Source organism: Dipodomys spectabilis, unplaced genomic scaffold (genome assembly GCF_019054845.1).
Source record: "Dipodomys spectabilis isolate Male_0828 unplaced genomic scaffold, ASM1905484v1 ptg000051l, whole genome shotgun sequence".
In the NCBI taxonomy this organism is placed as follows: Eukaryota; Metazoa; Chordata; class Mammalia; order Rodentia; family Heteromyidae; genus Dipodomys; species Dipodomys spectabilis.
This window is the reverse complement of record NW_024870728.1, coordinates 8,721,524-8,749,477: the sequence shown is the minus strand read 5'-3', so window position 1 is coordinate 8,749,477 and position 27,954 is coordinate 8,721,524. Positions and strand designations below refer to the sequence as shown.

General features: G+C 44.7%; 1 protein-coding gene across 1 annotated transcript in view; it reads left to right on the top strand.

Annotated features, from left to right (window-relative positions):
• The window catches only part of Sgpp2 (sphingosine-1-phosphate phosphatase 2), an 85,944-nt gene that overhangs the window by 38,174 nt on the left and 19,816 nt on the right, over positions 1-27,954 (top strand). The window contains exons 4-6 of the mRNA XM_042679124.1: positions 146-304; positions 25,667-25,846; positions 27,235-27,324. Of these exons, the coding sequence (XP_042535058.1) occupies positions 146-304; positions 25,667-25,846; positions 27,235-27,324 (429 nt within the window). The remainder of the gene's footprint in view (positions 1-145; positions 305-25,666; positions 25,847-27,234; positions 27,325-27,954) is intronic.

The window sequence follows — 27,954 nt, the reverse complement described above, 5'->3', positions numbered from 1 at the left end:
CCCAAGGTCGTCTAGCAAGTTACATCTACAAAGTCCTCTTTGTTGCATAAAGTAATATAGCCACAGGCCTTAGGAACTAAGACACACTTGCCCTGTAATGAGATGCAGAATGAACTCATAGAATTGCCTAACATTTGTCTTTCAGGCTTATGTACAGAAGTACATTGTGAAGAATTATTTCTACTATTACCTGTTCCGATTTTCAGCCACTTTGGGACAAGAAGAGTTCTACATCACGTTCCTTCCATTCACTCAGTGGAATATTGATCCTTATTTATCCAGAAGACTCGTCATGATATGGGTTGTAAGTATTACAAGTATTTACTAAATATTGATACTTGTCAGACAACTGCCTGGTTTGGTGGCCAAGTATATAGCACATATGCTTTTTTTGTGCTTTTCTTTTTCTCTTGGTAGTACTAGGGATTGAACTCGGGATTGAACCTAGCTTGCTAGACAGGTGCCCTACCCCTTGAGCCATGCCTCCATCCAACTGTTTTAATTTTATTTCTTAAACAAGGTTTTCCATTTTTGCCCAGCCTGGCAGCCTCCCAAATAGCTGGATCATGGGGGTGTACCCTCATATCCAGTGTTTTTTTGATAAGGTTTCTCAGTAAATTTTTGCGGAGATCTGGCTTTGAATCAAGATCCTCCTGATCTCTTTCTCTTGACTAGCTGGGTATCCAGGCATGAGCCACCATGACTGGCCTCTTATTATTGTATGTTTTAACCACTTAGAGTAGAATTTGCTGCCTAATATACTTTGAAGGAAACAAACATAAACACAACTGACATTGTTTGAAACAAAACAGAACCACAAACTAGCAATGTCTTGTACTATAATGGACCTCTCCTCATTGGTGACAAAACCAGGAGAGGAAAGAAGTAACATGCAGAAGACAAAAGAGTTTTCTAGAACCTGTGGAGGAGTATGAGGTACATCCTCCCAAGAGGTGAGTTGAGTAAAAACTTGACCTAAATCTGAAAAGTAGAAGCTATTGAGGAATAACTCAAAGCAGTAGTGGGCAACTACTCTTTGTGTACTGGAATGACCAATGTACTGGGCACTTCCAGGGGATTGGAGTCAGCTGTGACCCAGAAAACCCAGTGACAAGCCCAGGAAGACAGGTGCAACCACCTTCTGCCATATTTCGTGATATCCTAACTTTTAGCTGCGCTGAGGGCCCAATGATTTGTTGTCTAATTGGGGAAGATGATGTGTTGATTGGTGGAAATGGTAGGTATTGGATGAATGCTATTATATATGTGTGTGCATATATAATATAAAGAGCATATATATATACATATATATATATGTAGTTATACAAAGGAGTTACCATTCACTAAAGCAGTTTCTGAATACAGTACATCTTGATCAGCGTCATCCCTTTGAATGCTTTCTTTGGGGGCGCGGTCAGGGGCTGGGATTTGAACTCAGAACCTGTCACTTACTAGGTAGCTATTCTACTACTTGAGCCATCTCCCCAGCCTAGATGGTTGGGTATGTATGAGGTAACGAGGCATACAATAAATATATGGGCTCTGGTATCAGATGGGCCCATGATTAAGTGCCACTCAGCCATACATGTGTTCTCCAGTCCTGAGCCTCAACTTTCTTGCTGTTAAATGCAATAATAAGGCACATCCCATTCCAGAATCATTATCAAGATGCAGAGGGCATGCGCTGAGCTTGGGGCCTGGCTGGTGGGAGAACTGACAAGCCACTACTGGAGCAAGATAACAGTGACTAATCCTAAATTCCCAGGAGTCAAATTCCCATCAGTTCTAGCATTAGAGGCTGTTCAGCAGAAACAATATTCTGTTCTAAGACAAGTCCAAAAACACTTGGGTATAGAGGAGACATTCTATGAATTGAACCAAGTAAATTCTATCTTTGGGTTTTGTTTTTGTCATTTGCAAAGCAAGTAGGCCTGGTTTGGGTGTGTGTGGGGTGTCAGTAAATGTTTTTTTAAGGGTCTGGGAAGAGAAATCAAACACTGCCCTCCTGCGTGGGGAAGGCGGGTTAGGGTTGGAGGGGTCTGAGAGGAGTCATTCACCACGTGGTCACTGGGGGCGCTAGGGAGCAGTGGCCCCTGCTGTTGTACCTTGGGGAAGTATGGTCCCAGAGTGAACAGGATCTTCCTGTTTTCCCTAGGATGTTTGTCAGGATTTTGGTGTAACTTTACTTTGTTCAAACAATGCTTTTCAGCTGACACTTGTCAGCCAAACAACTGTACACCCTGAAGTCCAAATGCATCCATCAGCCTGGCTCAAAACCTCTAACTTAAAGGACTTCCCAGGTCTTATAGTTATTATTTCTTGTCCCTAAGTCCTTCCTGGTTCTTCAATCTTTTTCTTCTCTAGAACTTGTCAGCCACATTTTCCGTTCCTCTCCCTATATGGTATTGATTTTGATGAGAATTACGAATCATGAAGGAAATGTGGGTCCACTGTCCCCTCTCCCCTCCAGGACTTCTGGGGGTGTGGCAGCAATTGGGGTGGAGGGGGGAAGAGGGGCGTTCGTGCAAAAGAGGCAAGAGCCAGGAGATTTTCTTTATCTTCTTAAAGTTGGAAAACCCATGAAAGACCCATGGTTCATGACTTGAATTCATTTTCTAACTTACGGATATACACACTATTAATGTTATATATAAATATGTATTTGTATATATCAACATCACTCCCTTCCCCCCCCCAAAAAAAAAAAAACCTTTCAAGGCTGTCGATGGGGCAGATGTGGTAAAGTACTTTTAACGCCCAGAGAATATCTTACAAAGAGCACCTCAGTGCACGGCCAGTTATTTCCTCACTGAAGGCAAAAGCCTTGCTCCTAGGGCAAGGAGGCTGTGATGGGAAACCCTTCATTGTCATTAGCGGGTGCTATTTCAAGCGTTGAGCTCCTCATTTCAAGCGCCTGTTTGAGGCCGAATGACAAGCGTTTTGTCAGAAAGTGAGTGAGCAAAGCTTTGCTAGGGAGAAGCCACAGGAACCCTTTGCATCTGCATATTGTCCTGATGGTAGAGAGCCAGAGCGTCTGTGTTCAGTGCATGTGTGGCTCACCAACAGGTTCCCTGCAGAAAGTCCTGTAGCTGCTCTGTGTGGTCAGCTGTAGGGGTGAGGGCAGCGTGGACAGGGTGAGTGTGGGCATTCCTGCCAGTTTGGGGGAGGGGGTGAAGAACTCTGGCTATTACACAGAGGGAGGAAGCTAGCGGGGAGGGAGGGAAAGGCAGGTACACCCTGTGCTGGAGAGACGCAAGGGGAGGTCTTGATGGTATTGGGGGTTGGGAGGGGAAAATGGGGTGGAGGTACGACTTGGGCCAACCCAGGCTATTAGCTTCCTGTGGGACAGCTCTCGCAAGTAAGGGACATCATTATGATGAGTGACTGTCCTTCAAGGGGTGGAGAGTCAGACACATTAAGAGCATGGGGACAGAGTTTGAAGTCACAGCTGAGTACTGCAGTCCTAGCTATAGTCCTAGCTACTCAGAGGGCTGAGATGTGAGACTCACCGTTCAAAGCCAGCCTGGGCAGAAAAAAAAGCTATGAGACTTATCTCCACATAAGCAGGAAAGGCTGGAAGTGGAGATACGGCTTAAATGGTAGAGCACCAGCCATGAGCAGAAAAAGCCAAGTGAGAGCATTTGGCCCTGAGTTCAAGCCCTAGTACCAGCACAATTTTTTTTTGTTTTAAATCAGGTCTTATCTCACCCAAAATTCTTTGGAACTTTCTTCCTGAGAGCCAAACCCAGTGTCGAATTTTGTATTAATTGAATAGTTGTCATCAGTCAAGGCCCAACAGACTTCATTGCTTTATTTTAATTTTTTCATTTGCTTGAGATACAGTCTATGTAGCCGGATTTGAACTTTCTAACTCTGGGTTTATTGCTTTTAAAAATGATTTATGGTATTGGAGTGACTCGTGCTGTCAGATACACCTTACCAGAATTTACGGCTCTATTTACCACCTTCTGTGACAGCTGTAGTTGTTTGTGGCTCCCATCGTACATCTTTTATTGGCATCTTCATTCATGACCTTATTGGAACTTTATGACAGTACCATTTTATAGATTGACATAGTAATATCTCAAATAATAGTTACGGCATACTTTCAGCACAAGCCCATTTGACAGATCACAAAACTGCCTATAGAAAGGTGAGATAATTTTCCCAGGTCCCACTGAATTAGGTGGCACAGTAGGTCTATCCCTACCCCTAGCCTTTCTCTGGCCCAGCCAGGACTCCATCTTTTTCTTTTTTAAAAAACAATGCACAAAGTGCCATGAAGGGCCAGCCCTGACTTTCTTTCATTTTCTTTAAGATGTTCAGATTTGATACGCGGAATGACTTGTCCAAAGCTTGGCTGTTTTCAGGATTTCCACGATGACCTTTGTTAACCCAATATTCTGCTTTTTGATAAGCCAACAGTGTTTTGTTCTAATCCCCCCCAAAATCTAGATCAGTGTTTATTAAATGAGCTGAAAGATATCAATTCTAATTTCCCCATTCTGTACCCTATCAAGTTGTTTTTTAATCTGTCACTTGGCTAAGAGACTCTCCCAGCCATCAGGACTGGAGAGCCAGGCCTGTGTCCTTTGCTGAGAACTTCTGGAAGGGGATGAGGGAGAACACTGATCGAGATGCACTGTATGGTGAATTGAAGCCCTTCTGTACAACTCCTGAAAGATTAAAATAAAATTTAAAGAAAAAAAATCCCCTTAATAAGGACAGGCAGAAGCTTCAGAGGATGAGTTACCACCCAAGGGAGCAACAATCTCAGCTCTTGACTTCTGCTTTGCATAGTGACATTTGGACCAAAAATAAATAAAGCCTTAAAGTCACATTGCTAATTTTTTTTTCCTGTACTGGTCCTGGGGCTTGAACTCGGGGCCTAGGCACTGTCCCTGGGCTTTTTTGCTCAGGGCTAGTGCTCTACCATTTGGTGTGACCTGTCCTACTTCTGGTTTTCCAGTGATTCACTGAAGATAAGAGTCTCACAGGCTTTTCTGCCCAGCCTGGCTTTGAACCTCAATCTTCAGATCTCAGGCTCCTGAGCAGCGAGGATTATAGGGTGAGAAGCCAACACTGGGCTTACAATGCCATATCTTATAAAGGCTTGAGGCCATTTCTTTGAAAAGGGATTTCTTTCAGGGTTACAGAGAATTCAAAGACCACACCCTTACAGGAAGCTCACAGCCTGTGAGCTGTGTTCAGCTGTGACTTTTCCTATCTTTTGATCTGTTGTGAGCTAGAACTGCTCCTGCCTTTAATCCAGGCTTTCCCTGTGTGGTGAGATCACGCAGTTCCATCCATCTCTGACCAGTCCGTAGATTGGCTGTGCTTGGTCCAGACAGCTCTGTTGGGGTGAGGAGAGATGATAACTGTAGCCTCAGCACTACAGAGAAAGTTCTGGAACTTCAAGAGGCCTAGACCCTAATCCTAGCAGTGAAGCCTAGCTCAAGGTGCTTCAAGGTTCTGGCCTGTACTCTGTCCAGCTGTGGGATGAAAAGCGCCAGCTAGGGATCCCTGGAGGCTTGTCACACCGGCCTGTGGGTACTACGTGGAGCTGAAAGAAGGCCTCCCTGGAATGGAGAAGGAAGAACAAAAGACGGGTGATTGAGGTAAAAAATGAATAAATAAAAGAAGGCAGGCATAAGTGGCTTATGTCTGTAATTCTACTTGGGAAGACTGAAGTTCAAAACCAGCCCTGAAGAAACGTTTACAAGGTTCCTTCTCCACGAAGAGCAGGATGTGATGCTTTGTGCCTGTTATCTTAGCCACAAGGGGAGACCGAACATAGATGATGGCTCCCACGTGGACATCTGGGCAGGAAATGAGACCCGATCTCAAAAATAACCAGCCAAAAGCCCAGGCTGGAGGTGTGGTTAGAGCATCTGCTTAGCAATCAGTAATACCCAACGTTCAAACTTCAATCCCACCCGAAGGCAGGGAGTCGAGGGGAAACAGATGCTCTTTATCTCTTTTGTAACATAATCATGTCTGCATTATGAATCTCATCCATATCAGAAAGCATGTTTGAAATTCCTATCAAACCCAATTGCTAAATAATTACCAGGCTGTCTACTGTTCGTGTTTAGTACAATCGAAGGAGTACTCTAAAAGAAATACCTTCTTTGTTGGGCAAATACACATTCTTTTATCTAGTACATGCCAAATTTTGGCAAATAAGGAAGCCAAAATGTCAGCACAAGATTCCCTTCTGCAGGCCTTTCTGGATCCTTCTCTTCGATCCTTCCCCATCTTTCAATCTTTGATTCACAGCAGCTAGCTAGGTGATTCCTGTAGTGCTGGTCTAAAACTGAAATTTTAAGGGTACCTATTGGTGAGCTAGTGTCACACTGCTGTAGAGATTGGGGTATCTTTTTATAAAGTACCTCACCCCCCTGCCCTGGAATGGGTAAGAGAGGAAGTGTGTGATAACACATCTACGCATCTACTGGAGTCTGTGGACAGCCCTCGGGTTGTCTTATGGGAAGAGTCACCTGGTTGCTGACTTGTGGAAAAAGACTGTCTTGTTGCTGTAACTCACAACCCCAACACCTCCATCGATTTTAGTGCCCAATGATGACTTGAAGTGTGATTATCTCCTAATCTTCTACCACCAGTCACTTCAAAGGACTGCCCTGCTTGTTAAGTTGGTTCTTGCATGAGATTAATGAGTCTTTAAGCGAGGTTAACAATGGCTGGGTTGTTGCCCTCTATAATGTGCGTTGGCTGCTGTAGGGTCCGGCGTCAGGGATTCTGCGGAGTTCCTCTGAAGTAGAGTCGGTCATTTAGCCTTAGTTAAATATTAAGTGAATGACCCAGCCTGGCTGTTGTGCTCACGGTATTAGTTTGCTTTTGAAACACAATGAGGAACAGTATTGGTTTTAGTGGTGGTAGTGGTAGTGGTTGTTTTCTTTTTAATGCCTGAAAACTCATGTGGTGACCAAATACATTCAGATTTATTACTCTCATTGCCTGAAAAATGTTTCCTCCCTTTCTGGTTTAATGATGACGAATGGGTGCCAAACACGGTAGTGCATGCCTGTAATCTCAGCATTTGAATCATAGAGGCTAGAGGATTGTGAGTTTGAAACTAGCCTGGGCTAGTGAAACCTTGTCTCAAAAAATAGAAAGAGGGCTGGGAAGATGGCTCAGTGGTAGAGTGCTTGCTTTGCATGCATGAGGCCCTGGGTTCTATTCCTCAGCACCACATAAGCAGAAAAAGTCGGAGCTGTGGCTCAAGTGGTAGAGTACTGGCCTTGAGCTGAAGAGCTGAGGGACAGCGCCCAGGCCCAGAGTTCAAGCCCCATGACTGACAAAAACAACAACAACAAAAACTAGGAAGTAGAATTGTGGCTCAAGTGGTAGAGCACTGGCCTTGAGCTGAAGAGCTGAGGGACAGTGCCCAGGCCCAGAGTTCAGGCACCATGACTGACAAAAAAAAAAAAAAAAATAGAAAGAGAGGGAGGGAGTAAAGGAGGACAGAAGGGGGAAGGAAGGAAGGAAGGAAGGAAGGAAGGAAGGAAGGAAGGAAGGAAGGAAGGAAGGAAGGAAGGAAGAAAAGAAGGAAGGAAGAAAGAAAGAAGGAAAGAGAGAGACAAGGAAAGAAGAAAAGATGGAAGGAAGAAAGGAAAGAAGGAGGGTCAGAAAGAGGAAGGAAAAGATGATACTGACTAAGAAATATGCTCATCTTTTTTCTTCTGTCCCTATTTCCCCACTTCTAAAATGGAGATGCTATAGAGTGAATAGAGTGGTCCTTGCTAACAAATGACCATCGCCCAACTCACCCAACTATCCCTTCTAATGCTTCCTTGAGTTTATTATGTGGGTGGTGGCTTTAAAGCTTAGCAAGATATACAGTGGTTTCCAATACCAGGATCTTGGAAAAAAAATATTTGAGAATGAAATGAAGTTGAATCTGCTAAAATGGTGCAGGGACTAAACATGTCATACGAGGTGTGATGTGGGGTTTGTCCTTCTCCCCGCCTTCGCCTTTGTCCTAGTTATTAGTGTCCTAGCAAGAAAAACAAATAGAGGTTGCCATTTCATATCCAGATCCCAAACCAAAGTGCATCCAGTCAGGGCCAAGTGGGAGAAATTTGGTTTCTCTCTTGCGGTGACCACACTGCCCTGCCCCCACCACCTCCAGTCAGATGGTCCCTAAGAGGATTTGCAAGGAAACCACACACAGGACCCAGGACCAGATTGTCCCAGATTCTCTGCCAATCCTTTGTTTAAAACAAAAAAGGAAAACCAAGCACTGGTGAATCATACCTGTAACCTATCTATTCAAGAGGGTGAGATCTAAGGATCAAGGTTCAAAGCTAATCCAGGCAGGAAAGTCCCAGGGACTCTTATCTCCCAACTAACAGGCAAAAATTCAGAACTGGAATTGTGGCTCAAGTGGTACACACACACACACACACACACACACACACACACACACACACACACACACACACACACACACACACACACACACACACACACACACACACACACACACACACACACACACACACACACACACACACACACACACACACACACACACACACGAGAAGGAGCTAATCAGTCGAAGAAAAAAGCGCTAATCATTCTGAAAAGCTATCTTCCAGAATGGATGGGATTCTCCCAGTGGCTGTTTACTGAGCATTTATACTCAATGCCAGGAAATTTACTTCCAAGAACCCCAGGTCACAGATGAGAAGACTCATAGCACGAAGGAGAGCATGTGGGGGTCGCATGGTTCTCTGCCCCTCCCACCCGGTCCTCTGCGCCACGCTGTGTGGCCTTGAGTCCACGCTGTGTGTCCTTGAGTCCACGCTGTGTGTCCTTGAGTCCACGCTGTGTGGCCTTGAGTCCACGCTGTGTGGCCTTGAGTGGCTACGCTTCCCTTTCTCCCCTCACCCAACAGGCAGGAACAGGCTCACCTGTTTGGAAAGGCTCCATGTAGCATCATAGGTGTCCTGCTCATCCTCAGCTACCCCAAGTCAGAATCTCCCTATGCCTTCCTTGCAATTCTTTGAGCCAGGCTATTCCTCTGCCCTTTTGCTGCTCTCTGTGTCCCAGATATTTTTTAATGCTTAGCCAAAAGGTCAGAACATTCCAGAAATACTGTAGGATAGCAAAGGGCTTTGGTACTCTTGACTGAGAGCTGGAGGCCCCATGAGGCTGTCTGCTACTTCATCCTGATGACTTGGCCTTCCAGAGTCCTTGAACACTCCCTTACCTTATTTTGCAAAGCAACCAAGTAGAAATGGAGTGGGACAAGAGGCTCTGACCTGCAGGGAACGGGACATTGTTGTCACCACGCATGCTCCCACGTCCCTTCATTTTCCCAGCATGCTAAGCAGGTGCAGCCTCAGTGAGAAATGAGGGCCTCAAGTTTCCTCAGTTCCGCTCTAACAGGTCCCAGCTGAGAAGCCAAGCTCAATGGTTGGATCTCACCTGTCTGTGGGTACGCAGATGGGAGAGGAGAGGGAGGGCTTCTTAGGGAGATAGTGGTTGGCTCTACCCTGCATCTGTCCCCAGGACACAGGCCTGGGCCTCTCCCAGTCTAATCATGAAGGCATAGAAAGGAAAATCAAGCCTATAACCCTTGTTCAGAAAGAGAGAGAGGAGAGGAGAGAGAGAGAATATAAATTTATTGTTTGCCTTTCAGATGCTCAACTTTAACTAGAAAAAGATGTTACATTTCTGTTCCTTTTAAAATTAAATTTCTTCTGGCATTCGCAGGCACTAAACTCAGAAGGGGGAAAATGTGTTGTTCAGTTTGCAAATGCTTTTTGAACACATAGCGAGCTCACCCTGGAGGATGGGCAGTGATATTCTGCAGACATTCCCCAAACTCTCGCTTGGAATTGGCACGTTTCGAGCAATAGGAGACTTGCTTCTTTTTAAACTCACACCGGCAAACAAACAAAGGCTAAATGAGCAAAATAAGAGAGCCAGTTTCTTTTCTTAGGTCTTAATAGAAGCTCCAGGCAAGACAGAAAGGAAACCAGGAATTTTACACTACCTCTACCTTTGGTTGCACACCTCTAACATGGCTACCAGCATGACTTGCGGCTTCTTAAGCTAGGTAGCTTGTGGCAGAGGTTTGTTCATGAATTGTTAGCCTTTGTCTGCATCATCGGGGAAGGTATTTAGCTACAAAGAACTGATCCAGAGTGATGGATTCAAAGTCTACTTCTTTCTGCAGCCAGCAAAAGTCTATATCTTGGATTTTACATGTGCGTGTGTGCATGTGCGTGCACATGTGACAATCCTGGGGCTTGAAGTCAGCGCCTGGATGCTGTCCATGAGCCTTTTTTGTTGTTGTTGTTCAAGACTAGTCTTCTACCACTCGAGCCACAGCTCCAATTCTGGTTTTAGGGTAGTGACTTGGAGATCAGAGTCTCATGGACTTTCCTGCTTGGGCTGGCTTTAGAACGGTGATCCTCAGATCTCAGCCTCCTGAGTGGGGACCTGAGCCACCAGCAACTGGCCATTTCTTGGATTTTAAAGAATTCATTCAAAAGAAGATTCAGGGGTTCATTCAGGTGGACTGGCTTTCCAAATAAACTCAATTATTATTTGGCACCTTTGCCTTTCTGGAGACTGAATTCTGACATTTAAACCTAGATTTATACGGCAGTAAGCTTTTAAACACGTGTCAAAGACTGGCTTTTACACAGTCCTGACATGTCTGGTAATCTACAAAGGATGTTTGACTGTCCTGAAGGAAAATCAAACGAGTGTGTATGTAAGATCCCAAAGATTCCATCAAACTCTAAAAGTCTGAGTTACAGGAAAGCGGGGCTTGATCTTCAGAAAAATGCATAGGTAAGGCTAGGGCATGGCTCAGGTGTTAAAACACCTGCCTACCAAATTTGAAGCCTTGAATTAAAACTCCCAAAAGAAAAGAAAAGAAAGCCAGGTACCGGTGGCTCACACCTGTAATCCTAGCTACTCAGGAGGCTGAGATCTGAAGATCGTGGTTCAAAGCCAGCCGGGGCAGGAAAGTCCATGAGACTCTTATCTCCAATAAACCACTAGAAAACCGCAAGTGGCACTGTGGCTCAAGCAGGAGAGCTCTTGCCTTGAGCTGAAGAGTGCAGGGACAGCGCCCAAGCCCAGAGTTCAAGCCCCATGACCGACCAAAAAAGAAAAAAAGAAAAGAATATAATTCATAATCTAAAAGACTATGTTCAAGGGTGTGCTATCATCATCTGGCTGTGCTATATATATATATATATATATATATTCATTTTGAGTGAATTAATATACATTTCTGAAAAATATGTTAAGGAAATTTTATGTAAGAAATATGAAGACACTTACAGTGTTTCTAGAGTGTTACTTTTTGTGTGTATGCTGGGCTAGAACTTAGAGCTTGGGCACTGTCACTGAGATTTATCTGCTCCAGCCTAGCATTCTACCACTTAAGCCACAGCTCCACTTAGAGCTTTTTGGTGGTTAAAGGAGACAAGAGTCTTATGGCCTTTTCTGCTTAGCCTGCCTTCAAACAAAGACACTCAGATCTCAGCCTCCTAAATAGCTAGGATTACAGGCATAAGCTACCAGCACCTGGCTTTCTAGGATGCTACTTTTATAGTTAAAATATAAACGCCATATATGGCATGGACGCTGACTCAGAAAGTAAGTGTGATATGGGAGGCAGATTGTGTCCTTCAAAATACCCTAAAAAAAACTAAGTTAAATAGGCACCAAATCAAAACCTAAACAATCATCAATTCTTTTGGGAGGCCACTTAGGCATTTATCAGCCTGTATGATCTGAAATTCATTTCATTTGTTTATAGAAGGTGATAGGGATTGAAACTAGAGTCTTATGCATTGTACCCCTGCTGCTCCCCCAGTCCCTGAAGTTAAGATTATTTGTATTTAAACAGTAAAAGCTGATACAATCAAGAATACAAAGGGAGTAGTGTGTGTGTGTGTGTGTATGTGTACAAGCATGCGTATATGTATGCTTGTGTGTACTGGGACTGGGGCTTGAACTGAAGACCTATACACTGTCCTTGAGTGTTTTTGCTTAGGGCTAGCACTCTACCACTTGAACCATAGCTCACTTCTGGTTTTTTGGTAGTTAATTAGAGATGAGTCTCATGGACTTTCCTGTAGGCCTGAGCCACTGGTGCCCAGCTATAAGCATAGTCATCTTTAGAAACTACTTTGTAAAACATCTTTCAGAAGCCTGTAATTCTAGCTACTCAGGAGGCTGGAGGACCAAGATTCAAAGCCAGACTGGGCAGAAAAGTCCTTGAAAATCTTATCTCCAATTAACTACAGATGTCATAGCACTCCCAATTGTTCTCATCTAAAACTAGAGTTAGATTGTGAAGAGGAATACTTATGATAGTAATATCAAATATTCAGGCTGGGAAGTTGGCTCAGTGGTAGAGTACTTGCCTTGCATGCATAAGGCCCTAGGTTCGATTCCTCAGCACCACCTAAGCAGAAAAAAGCCAGAAGTGGTGCTGTGGCTCATGTGGTAGAGCGCTAGCCTTGAGTTGAAGAGCTGAGGAACAGCGCCCAGGCCCAGAGTTCAGCCCCCATGACCGACCAAAAAAAAAAAGCCCCAAAACCCCAAAAACAAATATTCAGTTATTTCTTGTGTTTTCTCTTACATTGTTTTAGAGCTGGTCTTTCCCAGCATGGACAGGAGTACTGAGAATTTGCTGGGCAGTACCTCTTTCTCAGCTGTCTGTATTGTAGTCTCCCATTTTGCTTTATTCTTTCTAATGAATATCTTGCTCACTAACAACATTAGCTTTGAGGAGTTATTCATGATTTAAACATACAAGGGCAATTGTCCTTGACAGCTACCCATGACACAGAAATAGGAGGATTACTATCCAAATCCTGGCCAGGCAAAAGCACAAGGGCCTATCTAAAAACAAACTAAAACAAGAAAGGACTGGAGATGTATCTTAGTGGTAGAGCTTTGGCTTAGCAACTATGAGTTCAAGCCCCAGTACTACCAAGACAAACAAACATACATACAGAAGTATGATTCGATTGTAACACTCAATTGATTACACCAAATATGATCGGTTTTACACAGGTGAAATTAGGTGAAGATTTATCTCGGTATTTATGATTACTGTTCGGGACCTGGTCAGGGAAGAGCAGCGACCTCATTTAGAGAGTCAAGAATAGGTATTTTGTATTTGTTTTTTTCAAAGTATGTCTTAGCAGATGAGAGGTAGCCAGCCCTGTGAGGAACAGAGGAAGTCTCAGAAATGCCTGAAGCAAGGGGGAGCTTGTGTGTGTGTGGGGGGGGGGGGGGGGGGGAGAAGGGATGGAATAAGAAAAGCTGATGTGACTGGACAGAGGTAGAGGTAGAAGTAGCTTTCTTCTGGAAGCTTCCAGGACTCCTGGTATACTTCAGCTTGGACTCCTTCTCAGTCTCCTTGTTCGATTGTAGATGGCAGGCTCCTCGTAGCAGTAGAGGAGCGCAGCGCTGAGCAGCTGGGACCTTGGGTTATCACCAGTATAGACACGGCGTATAGACACGGCTTTCCTCATCCATGAAACAGGAAGGTCAGATAGGGTGATGTCAACGGTCTGACTGTATGGGCAATGATGCTACCTACCTACTAGCATTAATTTCTAGAATTAAAAGGAATCACTGAATCCCTGGAGGCATCACTCATTCATTTATCAAACACCGGTATGTAAGCATCTACTCAGTGGAGCTGCTCGGGATGCTGGCCAGCAAAGGAGGCAGAGCCTCCACTCAGAGAGGCCATGGGGCTGATCAACTAAAATGAACTGAGGCTGGAGCTCCGTGGGAGACTCTGTGCCTAGCCCTGGCTTTGATCCTCAGTACCCCAAAGAAAAACAATAACCAAACATAATTGTTTATAGCTGGGCACCAGTGACTCATGCCTATAATTCTAGCTAATCAGGAGGCTGAGATATGAAGACGGTGATTCACAGCCAGCTCAGGCAGACAAATCTGAGAGACTCTTATCTCCAATTAACCAGCATAAAGCTGGAAATGAGGGTTGGCTCAAGTGGAAGAGTGACAGCTTTGAGCAGAAAAGCCAAATGAGAGCCAGAAGCCCAAAGTTCAAGCTCCAGTACAGGAACACACACACACACACACACACACACACACACACACAGGCATACCATGTGACGTGAGGTGGTCAGCAAAGGCTTTTCCCAGGAGGTGGCCTTTGGGCACAGGGCTTACTTGGAACTCACATTCAAGTTGTCTATGGCAAGTTCAGAAGGTTTGAAATGTCTCAGCATCCTTTCTGATCCATTGCTGGGTTGCCAAGCCTATTTGAGAATACTGCTAGAGTGTAAGGAATATTTTTGAGTGGGTTTTTCCCAACTTTCCAATAAAACGGTGGATTATGGTTCAAATCTGGTAAGATAGATGTCAATCCATGGTTTGGCAGCAATGCTACCCCTGCTCTCCCATTGCAGGAACCCTCACCTTACAAGTAGAATGCCTACCGTGCAGAGGAGAGTAGGGCTGGGTCAGGCCTTTCTCATTAAAAAGGGTCATGGGGAGGTTAGAGGCCTGGTTACAGCCCTGTTTGGGAGATGCCAAGAGTGTGATCAACAGCCCCTCTAATAACCTACTGGCCAACCGGAAAATCAACGGTGCCTGTGTTCCCCCACACTGTGCCCCTGCTCATCAAGCCCCTTGGCTTCCCCGCAGAGAGCGGGCGTCAGGCAGGGGGCTCCAGGGCTCAGATCCCTTTCTGCTTAAAGACCGGCTCCTCAGGAGAGGAATCATGGAGCCCCGGAGAGCTTTCTCTTTTCCCCCTGGGAGAATCCTGTGCATGAAGTCATTCCAGCCTAAGAGTGGGAGGAAGCAGCAAAGAAGAGAGGAGGAAAAGATCCGCTTTCTGAGACATCATAGCTCTCAAAATGACAAGGAAACTTGGTTTTTAGAGATCCAAGGCTAGAGACTATTTCCATGTCTATACTTTCTCAAAATCACCTTCATCTTAGCTTTTTTTTTTTTTTTTTACCATTGAAGGAAATGGCAAGTTACTTTTCCTTTCCTTTTTCTTTTGTTTCCTCCCTCCCTCCATTCCTTCTATCCTTCCCTCCTTCCTTCCCTTTTTCCCTCTTTCCTTCCTTGTCTCTTTCTCTTTTGGGCCAATATTGGGGCTTGAACTTAGGGCCTTGTAATCTCACTTGGCTTTTTCTGCTCCAGCCTGGTGCTCTACCACTTGAGCCACACACCTTCCAGCTTTTTGCTAGTTAGTTGGAAATAAGAGTATCATGGACTTTTATGCCCAGGTTGGCTTCAACCCACAATTCTCTCAGATCTCAGCCTCCTGAGAAGCTAAAGATTACAGAGGTGAGTCACCATGCCAGGCTTAAGTTACTTTTGTTCTGTCTTTATAGTTAACCCCTACTAATCTGTTCCACAGAGGTTACTAGTTCAGAGGTGTCTGAGCAGAAAGCCTGAAGGGTCATGGTGTCAGTGTTCTTCCTAGTTAAGTTCTTTCCTTAGGCCTCACCAGAGAGGCGAAGGCTACCCCGGTAGCCCTGAGTTGGCACAAAGGTCTTGTGAGCAGACAGCGTGAATCCCCAAGGTTGCAGGCACTATTCTTTCAGTTCATCTGGCTTAGTAATGTTCATCACAAAGATGTGAGAGCCTCCACTTGAACTTCAGGGCCTAGAAGCTCCCTTCACTCTGGAAGACACGACCACCAGGTTTAGAAATCCCTTAGGAGACAGGTTAAATCTTAGGCCAAGAGCTAGGATACACTGGCAAGTGAGCAAGCGTGGATGTGGCTCTTAGTGATTGAGAGTGGTGGGGTGGGGAGAATGGAATGGGGGATGGGAATATGAGGAGGATCAGGTTAGTTATGACCTTGTCCAGCCTAACTTCATCTGAATGTCTATGTCCTGTTTGGAAGAAGAGAAATGAACCAGGAAAAGGGGAGGAAGGAACAAATGAGGTACTGATCATCATGCACCTGCTTGAGGATATTTAAGAAAGTCATTCTTGTGGCTGGGAAGTTGGCTCAGTGGTAAAGTGCTTGCCTTACATGCATGAGGCCCTGGGTTCAGCTCCTCAGTACCACATAAGCAGAAAAAGCCAGAAGTGGTGCTGTGGCTCCAGTGGTAGAGTACTAGCCTTGAGCAAAAAAGAAGCTCATAGACACTTCCCAGGCCCTGAGTTCAAGCCCTGGGACAGGCAAAAAGAAAAAGAAAAAAAAAGAAAGTCATTCTGTCATCCTCTAGACATTAGGACCATTTGGCCACACATAGGTGTGGCCTGTCCATGTCATCATGTTCACAGCTGTTGGAAATGAGCTGTTTGAAAAAAGCATTGGCCTTTCCCAGGGTTGGTGGCATAGCCCATGACCTCAGGTGGAGAATGGAAATCTGCGTTGTGGAAAGCAATGGAAGAGTCCATTTGTCTGGACTGTGCCCCGAGATGGGCTCAGCAGAACCCTGTGCAGGGCACTCTCCCCAAAAATTTACCTCATCTGCGCAGTCCTAAGTGAATTTTCTTCCCTACATCCTGCAGTGATGGCTCCCATAATTTTGTTAGGCTTCATATTGTGTTTTTATTCTTAGCCATTTCCTTAGCTCTCCATTTCCTCTAAGCATCTTAACTGGTAATTCCCTTTGCTCACGAGGCTGCTCTCAATGAAGGCACCTTCTGTGAACTAGCATGCACCCCCCCACACTCCAACCCCCTGCCCCCTGGCACGTGTGTGCCAATGAGGAAAAGGGACCAGCAAAGGTTGTCACAAAGAACACGTAGACCTGAGTCTGAGGATAACTGGTGATTGGTCTCAACATTTGGTCCAGTGTGAAATCCCTTGTCACATTAAGGGAAGATCAATGATTTGGGCATTTGTGAAGGAATCAGATGCAGACAAACAGAAAACCTGAGATCCTAGAGCTTTATCAAACAACCCCTTTAGGACCTGTACAATTGTCACCATGGCTTTCGCTGTTAGAAGTGGTTGCACATGCAGAGGGCTTTCCATTCAACTTAGAGATGACCTCACACACAGCTTGGCAAGGCACTGCTCCATGGCCGACCAGAGGAGTTGCTCAGCATGACTTCTGGGAGCGGTGGTGGTATAGGCTGCGGTGCTGGACCACGCTGGCTTGGTTGGCAATCTTGAAGGAGCTGTCATCTCCTGCTTCTCCCATTCCAGAGATGTATGGATGATTAGCCTTTGGTTCTACCTTTCTGGGGAATGAATGCTAGCCTTAAATGAGATGGAGATGATCACTAAGGACTTAATGATGTGTCTAGTCGCGCATCACCCCCACTTCATCATGGAAAAATCTTACTCCTTGAAAACAGAACTGGAATGCTATTGTCTCTATTTGCATCTAGCCGTCCAGGGTAGAATTACTCCTGAATAGTGTTGAAAGTCCATAGTGTTGAAAGCAAGAAAGGAGTTCTGCTATATCCTTTTTGGAAGCAGTGTGTTCACTAGGTAGCAAATATAGGCTGGTCCATTCAATACGGTTTTTATAGATAGAAGAGGTCATTGGTATTCCACAAGAAAGAAGTAAAGAGTTGCTGAGTCAGCTGCATGGTCTTGAACATGAAAATGAAAGTATTACACTTAAGACCAAGTCCAAATAGCAAGGTTGGAGACAGCAAGGGCTGTATGGTGCTCAAAATTATTTACTTCTTGAATTGACAGCAAGTAGCATCAGGGTTTTATTGGTGGTGGTGGTGTTATTTTGCAGGTGATTGGAAGTGTGGCTGGTTGGGTTTTTTGTTTATTTTGCACTGCTGGAGATCAAATCCAGGGCCTTGCACGTGCTAGTCAAGCACTTGTGGGCCAGTTATACCCTCCGCCCGTTATATGAGTTCTATCAGCAAATAATTTCTCTAAATTTTTATTTCGATATATTGAGTTTCAGATTTCAGCAGACAAGAATTTGTATAGTGCAAGATGCATGTGTACTTCCTGCTTATATTTGTCCATCCATGGGTCCATAGATCCCTTAACACAACACCCAGGCTCACTGTAGGGCCTGAGAGATAAAAGCCACCGTAGGTTGTAACTAGACACAACGGATGAAGAGAGTGAATACAAGTAACCGCATGAATTGTAAAAAGTACAACTCTAATTCCTGAAGTGCTGAAGTGTTGAATGTAAAAACAGGGTTTTCTTTTAGTTTGAATATGTACATCTTGAGTGGAATGTTTTTTTTTTAATGTTAACTGACATCAGACTCTGATTTCACCAGTGTCTCATTAGAAGGGAGTAGAACAATGTGAAGAGCAAGATGAAAGAAATGCCTGTGGGGCTGCGGAGGTGGGGGTGGAACCTGGAAGGTAGTTTGTGCACATCAGCCAGAGTGATCTGGGAGCACAGATCGAGCACGGGAGAAATCGCCAAGCTTGATGGAGGCCACAGGAAAGACCCCCGGGGAGGCCTACACACAATCTACCTAAGAACTTCATCCTCCAAGCCTGACGGTGTGAAAAAGCCAGGCAGGGAGGCTACTTTTGCCTCCAGAAGTCCAAGGCTGTTTGGCCACTGTGACGGGCAAATATTTCTTTTTGTTTGTTTGTTTTTTGCATGAAAAGCTCAAGCAGCACATGAGGCACAGCATGTAAAGTGGGACCGTTGGCCGCTCCAGATCCCCATTCTACACACCAGTGGCTTTGCCAGCCATGTTCCCATTGACCTTCAGACTATGGAAATCTATGTGTCAAAATGCAAATGGGAGCAGAATACACTGCTAGAGCCTTTTGATTTTCTTTTTGTTCACTTTCAACTTCAAAGCATCCTAACATGAATCTGATTAGTCATCCTGGCTTGTTGTGATCCTTGTTTGTTGAAAGCAGATGAGCTCATGACTGGTTTTAGTTTTTGTATGTGTCCTATGTTTGTTTCCTAGCACTGAAGATATCCATTACCTCCATTGGTAATGGATACTTTGAATGTGAAACCCATCCAGTGACAGGTGTGGAGAAGACTTTGGTTCCTGCCTTCTGTGTGATTCATTGGTGGGGTGGAAGAGATAAGCACTTGGTAATTTTCTCAGCAGATGTGACATCTTAATTGCTAAGCCCCAAGGGCCTGTGGCCCAGTGTCCTCAATTGAGCTCCAGGTGGGTTTAGTGCATTGGAGAATTGGAGTACTTGAAGGAAAGCTGTCTGGTCTCATGCATGATTTATGGCCTCACTAGAGGTGGTGCTAAGATTACCAGGTCCTACCTAGATGGGGGGGGGGGGGTGGTGGTGGTGGTGGTAAAAAGACAATAATATTTCTAAGTTCGTGTCTAGCTCCTCCATACCAGGCATGATTATGGACAAAAGATCTCATCTCATACATCAGTTTTCTCATTTGTGAACATTAAAATAATGTCTTCAAAAGCTAGATATCACCCCATCTGAGCAGAAGGATTGTGAATTCAAGGCCAACCTAGACAACATAGCAAGTTTCTGTCTCAAACCCCTTACCCTGTGGAGCCAGGCACCAGTGGTTCACACCTATAATCCTAGCTACACAGGACGGGGAGATCTGAGACTGAGGTTTGAAGCCAGCCTAGGCAGGAAAGTCTGTGAGACTCTTATCTCCAGTTAACCACCAGAAAACCAGAAGTGGAGCTGTGGCTCAAAATGGTAGAGCACTAGCCTTCAGATAAAACCTCAGGCACAGTGTCCAGGCCTTGAGTTCAAAATCCATGGCTGACCAAAATAATTCAGAAGCTGATCTGAACTTGGCAAAGGGAGCATTGGGGCAAACAAGAAAATGTTAATTATTTTACTTTGTGTTTCTCACCTGCTATTTGTGCTTTTAGTTGTTTTACCTATTTCTATAGGACCTGGATATGTAAACACCCATTTTCTGAACACCATTGGTGATGTGAAATGTTTGCTCTGTGTTTGTGCTTCAGAAGTCGTTTTATCAGTTAGAAATGACAATTGTCTCTCTCATTGATTCACCTTCACACAAATCCACACCCACCCATACATCCACACCAACCCTGGGGACACATACAGCAAAGAACCCTGGATTTGAAAGGAAAAAGAATTAAAATAATGCCCAAAGTCTGAACGGAGTTTGTCCTTTCATTTCTTTGTGAAGATTACTTGGAAATATTCTAGAGGCAAGAACTGCTTTGTTGTTGTTATTTGTACCAGTCCTGGGTCTTGAACTCAGGATCTGGGTGTGATCCCTGAACTTACTTTGCTCAAGGCTAGTGCTCTGCTACTTAAGCCACAGCTCCACTTCTAGCTTTTTCCGAGTAGTTTTATTAGAGACAAGAATCTCACAGGCTTTTCTACCCACACTGGCTTAGAACTTCAATCTTCAGATCTCCACCTCCTGGGTAGCTAGGATTACAGGTGTGAGGCATCAGTGCCCAGCAAGAATTGCTTTTAATTCATTTCCTGAAGCGAGATAGGAAACCCTAGAGCAGTGTGGATTCTAAGGTGAGAAGAAAAGCGGACAGGAGTGGTGAAGAACCCCAGCCCAGCTATGCTGGTGCTGGAGGGATGAACTAATAGAGAAGATGTGGTCTTTAAACCTCATTGTTTTCTAGATTCTGGAATGTTAAAGAACGAAAGAAATAACTTCTGACTTTTTTGAAAAATAATCCCATGAGTAGACATGCTACATTTCTGGTAGTTAACAGTGAACCTCTTGCATTTGTTTTCCCTCATGGTGGACTTCCAAAGCCTCTGGCTATAGAAGAAAGAAAGACACTGATTTTTTTTTTTTAACGAAGTGCACGTGTGTGTGTGTGCGTGTGTGTGTGTGTGTGTGTGCGCGCGTGTGTGTGTGTGCGTGTGTGTGTGTGTGTGCGTGTGTGTGTGTGTGTGTGTGTGTGTGTGTGTGTGTGATCTGAAAATAGTCTCTTGGTGCTTCCTGGGATCCCACAGAGGCTCTGGTTCTAGCCCCTTCTCGTAGCTCTGTAGGGAGGAGGACAGGGTGGGAGGTGTTAGTTAGCAATCTGCAGTGTGCATAATAAATGCATGGATTTGCTTCAACATTTCTGTGGCTGCCTTCCTAGCACTAGTGTTATTTCTGGTTACAAAGCACTTTAGATTTTACTTATGCTAGTATATAAAGTCCTGCTACATGGAGACGTGTCAGGCGGGTAGAGCTGTCCCTGCAGGTTGTAACAACCAGAAAAGGTCTCTGCCAGCTCCTGTGAGCACAGCCAGCCCTGCTGAGGGGATTGAGGATGTGAAGTGGGTTTCTTCTTGACAGGATCCGGCCACTCAGCCCTTTGTCTGCGTGGCATCAACAGGAGAGACTACCTAGTAAACCGGATTTTCTGTCTACTCATGTTTCATGTATCTGGCCAACAGGACAGAAGGAAGAAAAATTGGTTCATTCTTCTTCTCAAAAATCTACCAGGTCCCTGTGCCATCTCTTGGTACCATGCAGGGGACCTGGCCGCTTTGCCAAGGGTCAGAATGATCTGTAATTGCTTCCTGGGTTGCCACCTCATGCACTTTTGCTTTTATGGCCAGACTCTGGGGCCTCAGCCCAAAGGAGGGTGATGGATGATAGACTTAATTGAGTCCCTTTAGCTAGAAGGGCTTCTCAATAATATAAAGTCCTTCATTTAGGACAAGCCAAACCGAGTTAGTTAATCATTATACTCTTTAACTGAGAACTAAATGGAGAAATGGTTCTTTTCTGGTATAGTAATAGTGTGTGTGTGTGTGTGTGTGTGTGTGTGTGTGTGTGTGTGTGTGTGTGTGTGTCTTTGTCTGTGTGTCTGTGTCTGTGTGTATGTGCATATACCAGTACCGAGTTTGAACTCAGGGCCTCGTGCTCTCGGCTTTTCCATACAAAGCTGGTATAGTACCACTTGAGCCATACCTCCACTTCTGGCTTTGATTTTTCTGGATAACTGGAATGAAGTGGCCTCATATTTGTCTGCCCAAGCTGGCTTCAAACTTTAATCTTCACATCTCAGCCTCCTGAGAAGAAAGGATTATAAAGGTGTGAGCCAGCAGCGCCCAGGTCCTCCTGATCCCTTATTTCAGAATGCAGACACCAGCCCTGGGCCACCATTAAGCTACTTTCTACCTCCACAGCATTACCTGCTCTCCCATTCATGTCAATGGAAGCATACAGTGTGTGATCTTTCATGTCTGGCTTCCTACTACCTTTTAGATTTTAAACTCACTGTAATACCCTTCTTCCTTTCTTGAAATAAAATTCATAGGCAATGTGAACTACTTACATACATGATTTAAAAAACAATATACCTTGTAATAAAAATAATATTTTAACTACTAGAGCATGTCTTCAGTAGAATATTTTATAGTTTGAAGGAGAAAGCAAGCCAACTTTCCCAGGCAGAGACACCTCATGCTTTGCTGTCATATCAAATATAATAAGTAATATTTGCACTGATGACCCAGTTGTCCCAAAGCTGATCAGGTTCTTGATAAAGTTCCACATAAACTAAAATTTAATCTTCCCTCAGAGTACACTAATGGTAAGAGTCTTGGGAACTCCATTGTAGATTGAAACCTTGTTAACAATATTTGTGTTCCCATGCGCCAGTGGCTCATGCCTGTAATACTAGCTACTCAAGAGGCTGAGATCTGAGGATCATAGTTCAAAACCAACCTGGGCAGGAAAGTTTAAGATTCTACTCTCCAATTCACCACCAAAGAGCTGGAAGTGGAACTATGTATGTCTCAGGTGGTAAAGCTCTACCACCTGGACAAGAAAGTTAAGGGACAGTGCCTATACTGTGAGTTCAAGCCCCAGTACCAGCCTGTCCCCTGATTTAAAAATACAACTCAGTAACCTAACTTCTTCCCACTAGGCTCCGCCTCCTAAAGATTCCATTACTTCGTCATAGTGCCAGAGGTTGGGTATCAAGACTATGAGGAGTATTCAAGGTCTAGACTAGGGCATGATCCAATATGATTCAATGGACAATGGTTTTCAAAGCTTTTTTGCATATGATGAAATTTCTGTTGTGTGGCTGTTTTCCTTACTGATAGAGCTGGGCACACCATAGGTCCACCAGCCTGAATTCGGCAATGGCTGAGACAAGACTCAACATTCTGACAGTGCTTTTCTTTCCTTGAACTTGCAAACCTTAGCTCTGTTTTCATTCCTTTTTTCAAGAGCCGTTGTTACAATCCATTTGTTATTTGACATTTGCCCATCAGAAGCAATGCCTAGGCACTATTTTATAAATGAAATGGACACATCATCCTAATTCTTAAAAACATCCTTCAAACATAGGAGGCAAAATACAAAGAAAGTCAAAGGAACTCATGAGCTTCCAGGAAATTAAATTGGGTCAAATGACAGTTACCGAATCAGTCTTCACTTTACAGTTTGGTTTCCTGTCTCGAAGGGTTTTACACATTTGAGGGTGCAGCAAGTTTAGTCATTTCTCCCTGTAATGTTTTGTTGATGTTGATGGTAAAGGAAAGGGCAAAACTAAAGAAATGCTTTGCAAGCAGCTTCTAAGAATTCCCTGGGATGCAGTAGTATTGGCACATTTTTCAACTTTCCAGATAATAGACAACTGGGTATGGTTTTACAGGTTCAGGAGAGGGAGGGGCAAGCTGGAAGAGAGCCAGTCTCCAAAAGTCTCTTTCCTGGTAATAAGGGAATGATGAAAAGGTTAAATTTCAAAGTCTGATTAGAAATCCCCCCCCCTTTGGAACTCACAGCCTGTGGATTTGGCCTGCTGTGCCCAGAGAGAGGTTGCTGGTTTTAACCCAGACACGGCCCCTCCTAGGGTGACACTGCTAGGAATTAACCAGTAACTCAGGGCATGGAAAGAAAGCATTAGGATGTGGGAACTCCTAAAGTGATCTGGCTGGCTAATCCAAATTGTTTTCAAATTATCCTCCTGCATTCAGCACTATGGAGGATCAATACAGTCACGGTGAGACAAGAAATCTCATGATTAAAGCTGTGATGGACAAACGTATGCAAAAACACAGAGCAGGGCTGTGCTGAGTTCACTGTGCACATAGCACCTGGCCAGCTTCAAGGGTGGAAGCGCTACTATCTGTAACAGAATCTACACACCTGGAGATGCCTTTGAGTTCCTGCATTAGAACACGCCGCAGTGCTGAGCTTGGTGGTGTGTGTCTATAATCGCAGCTACTCGGGAGACTGAGGCAGGAGAATCTTCAGAACATAGTGAGAGACCCCCATCTCTAAATCTGTAAATGAAACAGTCCAGTGCAGTCCAGTGCTCAGGCCATGAAAGGAGTTGCAAAGGTAAAGACATGACCCTTTTCTCCTTCATCAACCATGGATGGCCCTGCAACTCTCTTAGAAACAATAAATGCTTTGCTGAGAGAATGCGCTGTTCATGTTTGAATGAATGGTACTATTTGGGGCGGGGGAGAGGGGAGTATGACATTAAATACTGAGTTTTTAACATAGTTTGTTTATTTTAGAGAAGGGAAGTCAGTTCTTCATTAATGGCCTCATGGTAAATTCATTTGAACAGCTGGCTCACAACTGTAATCCTAGTCTATTCAATAGACTGAGATCTGAAGATCATGGATCCATGGAAAATCTGTGAGAACCTAATCTCCAATTAACCAGCAAAAATCTGGAAATGGAGGTGTGGCTCAAGTGGTAGCCTTGAACAATAAAGCTAAGGGACAGTTCCTGGGTTCAACTCCAGCATGGGCAGGCAGGCAGGCAGGCAGGCAGGCAGGCAGGCATGTGTATATGTGCATGCGTGTGCGCACGCGCACGCACACACACACACATACACACACACACACACACACACACACACACACACAGATTCGTTTGAGCAAATTTTAGTCTTTCTTATAGGTTTGGAAACAGCCCTGCAGTTTATTTTCCCAATGTTCCTGATTTCTAAATGCAGTTCAATTAAACCTGGTATATTCTTTGGTTGTGAGGAGTTCCCGTGATGTTTATTGGCAGCTCAAGCAGATCTGCATAGAAGCATTTACTTTGGGGTCCACCCTCTTTAATGCAAGGCCAACCTAGTGTGAGGGAAGCATCCCGTGATCATTTAAAGCCCAATCTCAGAGGCCCAACTTCCTGAATCCTGATTCCAGCTCCTCCACATGCACTGTCCTCAGTTTACCCATCTGTACAGTGGGTCCACAGTCTTCATGTGTTGTTGAACGAAGACAGTTCATTCCTGTCAGCTCCTGGGAATAGTGCCTGACACCTCTATGAAGAGTATGTGTAGGTAACACAGCTGCTTAACATACATAACAGATGTGAGAATATCCTATTTTCATTGACCAGAGATTCTGTCTATAGAATCAAAAAAAAAAAAAATCTCAAGCTGGGAGCCAGTGACTCACAACTGTAATCTGCTACTCAGAAGGCTGAGATCTGAGGATTATGGTTCAAAGCCAGCCTATGCAGAAAAGTCTCCATGAGACTCTTCTCTCCAATTAACCACTAGAAGTGGAGCTGTGGCTCAACATGGTAGAGCGCTAGCCTTGGGCAAAAAGAGGCTCAGGGACAGTGCCTGGGCCCTGAGTTCAAGCCCTATAACCAACAACAATGACAACAACAACAAAATTCTCTTTTTTCCCAACTAAAGCATCATCTTACAAGACTTCTTAGTAAGTGGGAGAGAAAGGAAGTCAGCAACAAACTGGGTAGCCCCAAGGAAATCTAGCGCATTGAGACTCCCTTGCTTTCCTTACTTGGCTGGACTGACCTCTGCTGGTGGCTTTACAGCTGGTGATGTATGTCGGCCAGGTGGCCAAGAGCATCCTGAAGTGGCCTCGACCCGCCTCGCCTCCTGTTGTACAACTAGAAAAGAGAATTGTGGCAGAATTCGGAATGCCATCCACCCATGCCATGGCGGCCACCGCCATCTCCTTCACCTTCCTCATCACTACCATGGACAGATACCAGGTAAGGGGGTCCTTCCTTCTGGGAGGGGGGCTACTACCCGGTCCCAGGATGGCAAACAGAGCTACAGCTCAGAAATGGTTCCAAAAGCTGCTCCAAGGAATGTGAAGGTTTATAAAGGAAAGACTCACAGGGGCCTAAATCCCACTGATCACAGTTTCCTCAGAAATGCAGCAATCCAGCCAGGTACTGTGTCTCATGCCTGTAATCCTAGCTACTCAGGAGGCTGAGATCTAAGAGACTTTTATCTCCCAACTAATCAGAAAAAACTGGAAGCAGAGCTGGGCTGAAATGATAGAGTTTGAAAGCCTATACCAGAGCACAAGGTTTTGAAGTTCAAGCTCCAGCACTGGCACTACATAGTAAATAAACAACTATGCAAGCATGTCATTTGTTGTACCTGAGTGGGAATGGCCATCCGTAGCATCACAGGATGAGACACACACTCAGGTGGTCCCAGGAGCCTGGGGCGTGGTCCCCTCCTGGGAAAAATGTACCGCAGCTACCACCTGGACAGACAGAAGTCAAAACTTGTCCTGCTTTGCAAGCCGCACCAAGGGTTTCTGAGCTGAGGCCTAGAAACGACCAAGCTTCCTTGATTCCATTCAGTCTCTGCCAGACTCCCCACGCCCAAGGCAGAAAAGACCGTGCTCCAAATTACCTTCCCACAATGCCTCTGCCCGAGATAGGGGATCAACTGAAAAATGAGGATTCCTTTATTTTTGTCTCAGAACTATCTCAATGTCGGAGGATCAATAAATGCTGAAAATAGAAGTATTTTGCTGTATCCTTGCTTAGATGCAAACTAGAGTAAAATCTTTTTAAAAAGTTATTACTAAAATAAAGCTCTGCTTTATTTAGTTATTTATTCTGTTGAGTTTGATCCCAGATCACACTTACTAGGCAGGCACTGTACCGTTTGAGCCATGCCCCTGGTCTCTTTTGCTTTGGTTATATTTCAAATAGGGTCTCATAGGTAAGCCCAGGCCTGTCTGGACCCAAATCCTCCAATTTATGTTCCTAAGGAGCCGGGATGACAGGTGTCTACCACTGTGCCCAGCTTTATTGATTGAGATGGCGGGGATGGCTCATAATTTGTTTTTGTCCAAGTTACTATCCTAAGAGTTATAATCCTAAGTCTGAAAGCCAAGTTCTGTGTGTTAATTTATATTGCAACCAGAGAAACTTCTTCCCAGTACTGTATTCCTCTCCATCCTCTCCCTACCTCTTTCTTCTTCTTTTTGTCTACTTTTAAAATATTTTCAGGTTGATCAGATTGTTGGTGTAGGATGTCTAAACTAGTGATTCTGGCTCAGTGAATTCTCAACTAGGACCTCAATTCATACCCATGTGCAGGTGATCTCATGATCTTTTTTCTTTCTTCTTCCCAGTACCCTTTCCTTTTGGGACTGATGACGGCTGTGCTGGTCTCCACCTTGGTGTGTCTCAGCAGAATCTACACAGGGATGCACACGGTCCTGGTAAGATGAGAGAGGGGAAGATCTCTGAGTAACATTGGATTGGTGTGTGACTCCTTTTATAAATGTATTTGCCAGCTGGTACAGTTGCAGACACCTGTAATCCTGGCTACTTAATGAGTGGAGACAGAGGGGAATAGAGATTTCAGGGTCTATCTGGGCTACACAGCCAAGACTCTGTCTCAAAAATTTTGTTTGTGTATTTAATTAGAGTTTTCCTCAGGTCACTGAGTTAAGCAGTTATTACATTAGGGTGCATGCATAATAATAGTGATGAAATAGTAAAGAAAAGCACCATGTGTTCCTGTATTGCTAATAACTCAGTGAGTGGAGGTTGAAAGTTTGAGGCCACTGTTTTTGGAGGCTCTGACCAGGAGAGACAGAAGGAAGGCCCCACAGCCACCCTCACCACCTCGTCCTAATCTACTGTTGGCGCCCAGGCTTTCCTGCACACACACAATTGTCTCTCATAAAGATCTTGGAGCCTGGTGCCTGTAGCTCATGTCTGTAATCCTAGCTTCTCAGGAGGCTGAGATCTGAGCACTGTAGTTTGAAGCCAGCCCAGGCAGGAAAGTCCATGAGACTCTTACCTCCAATTTACCAACCGCCAAAAAGCCGGAAGTGGAGCTGTGG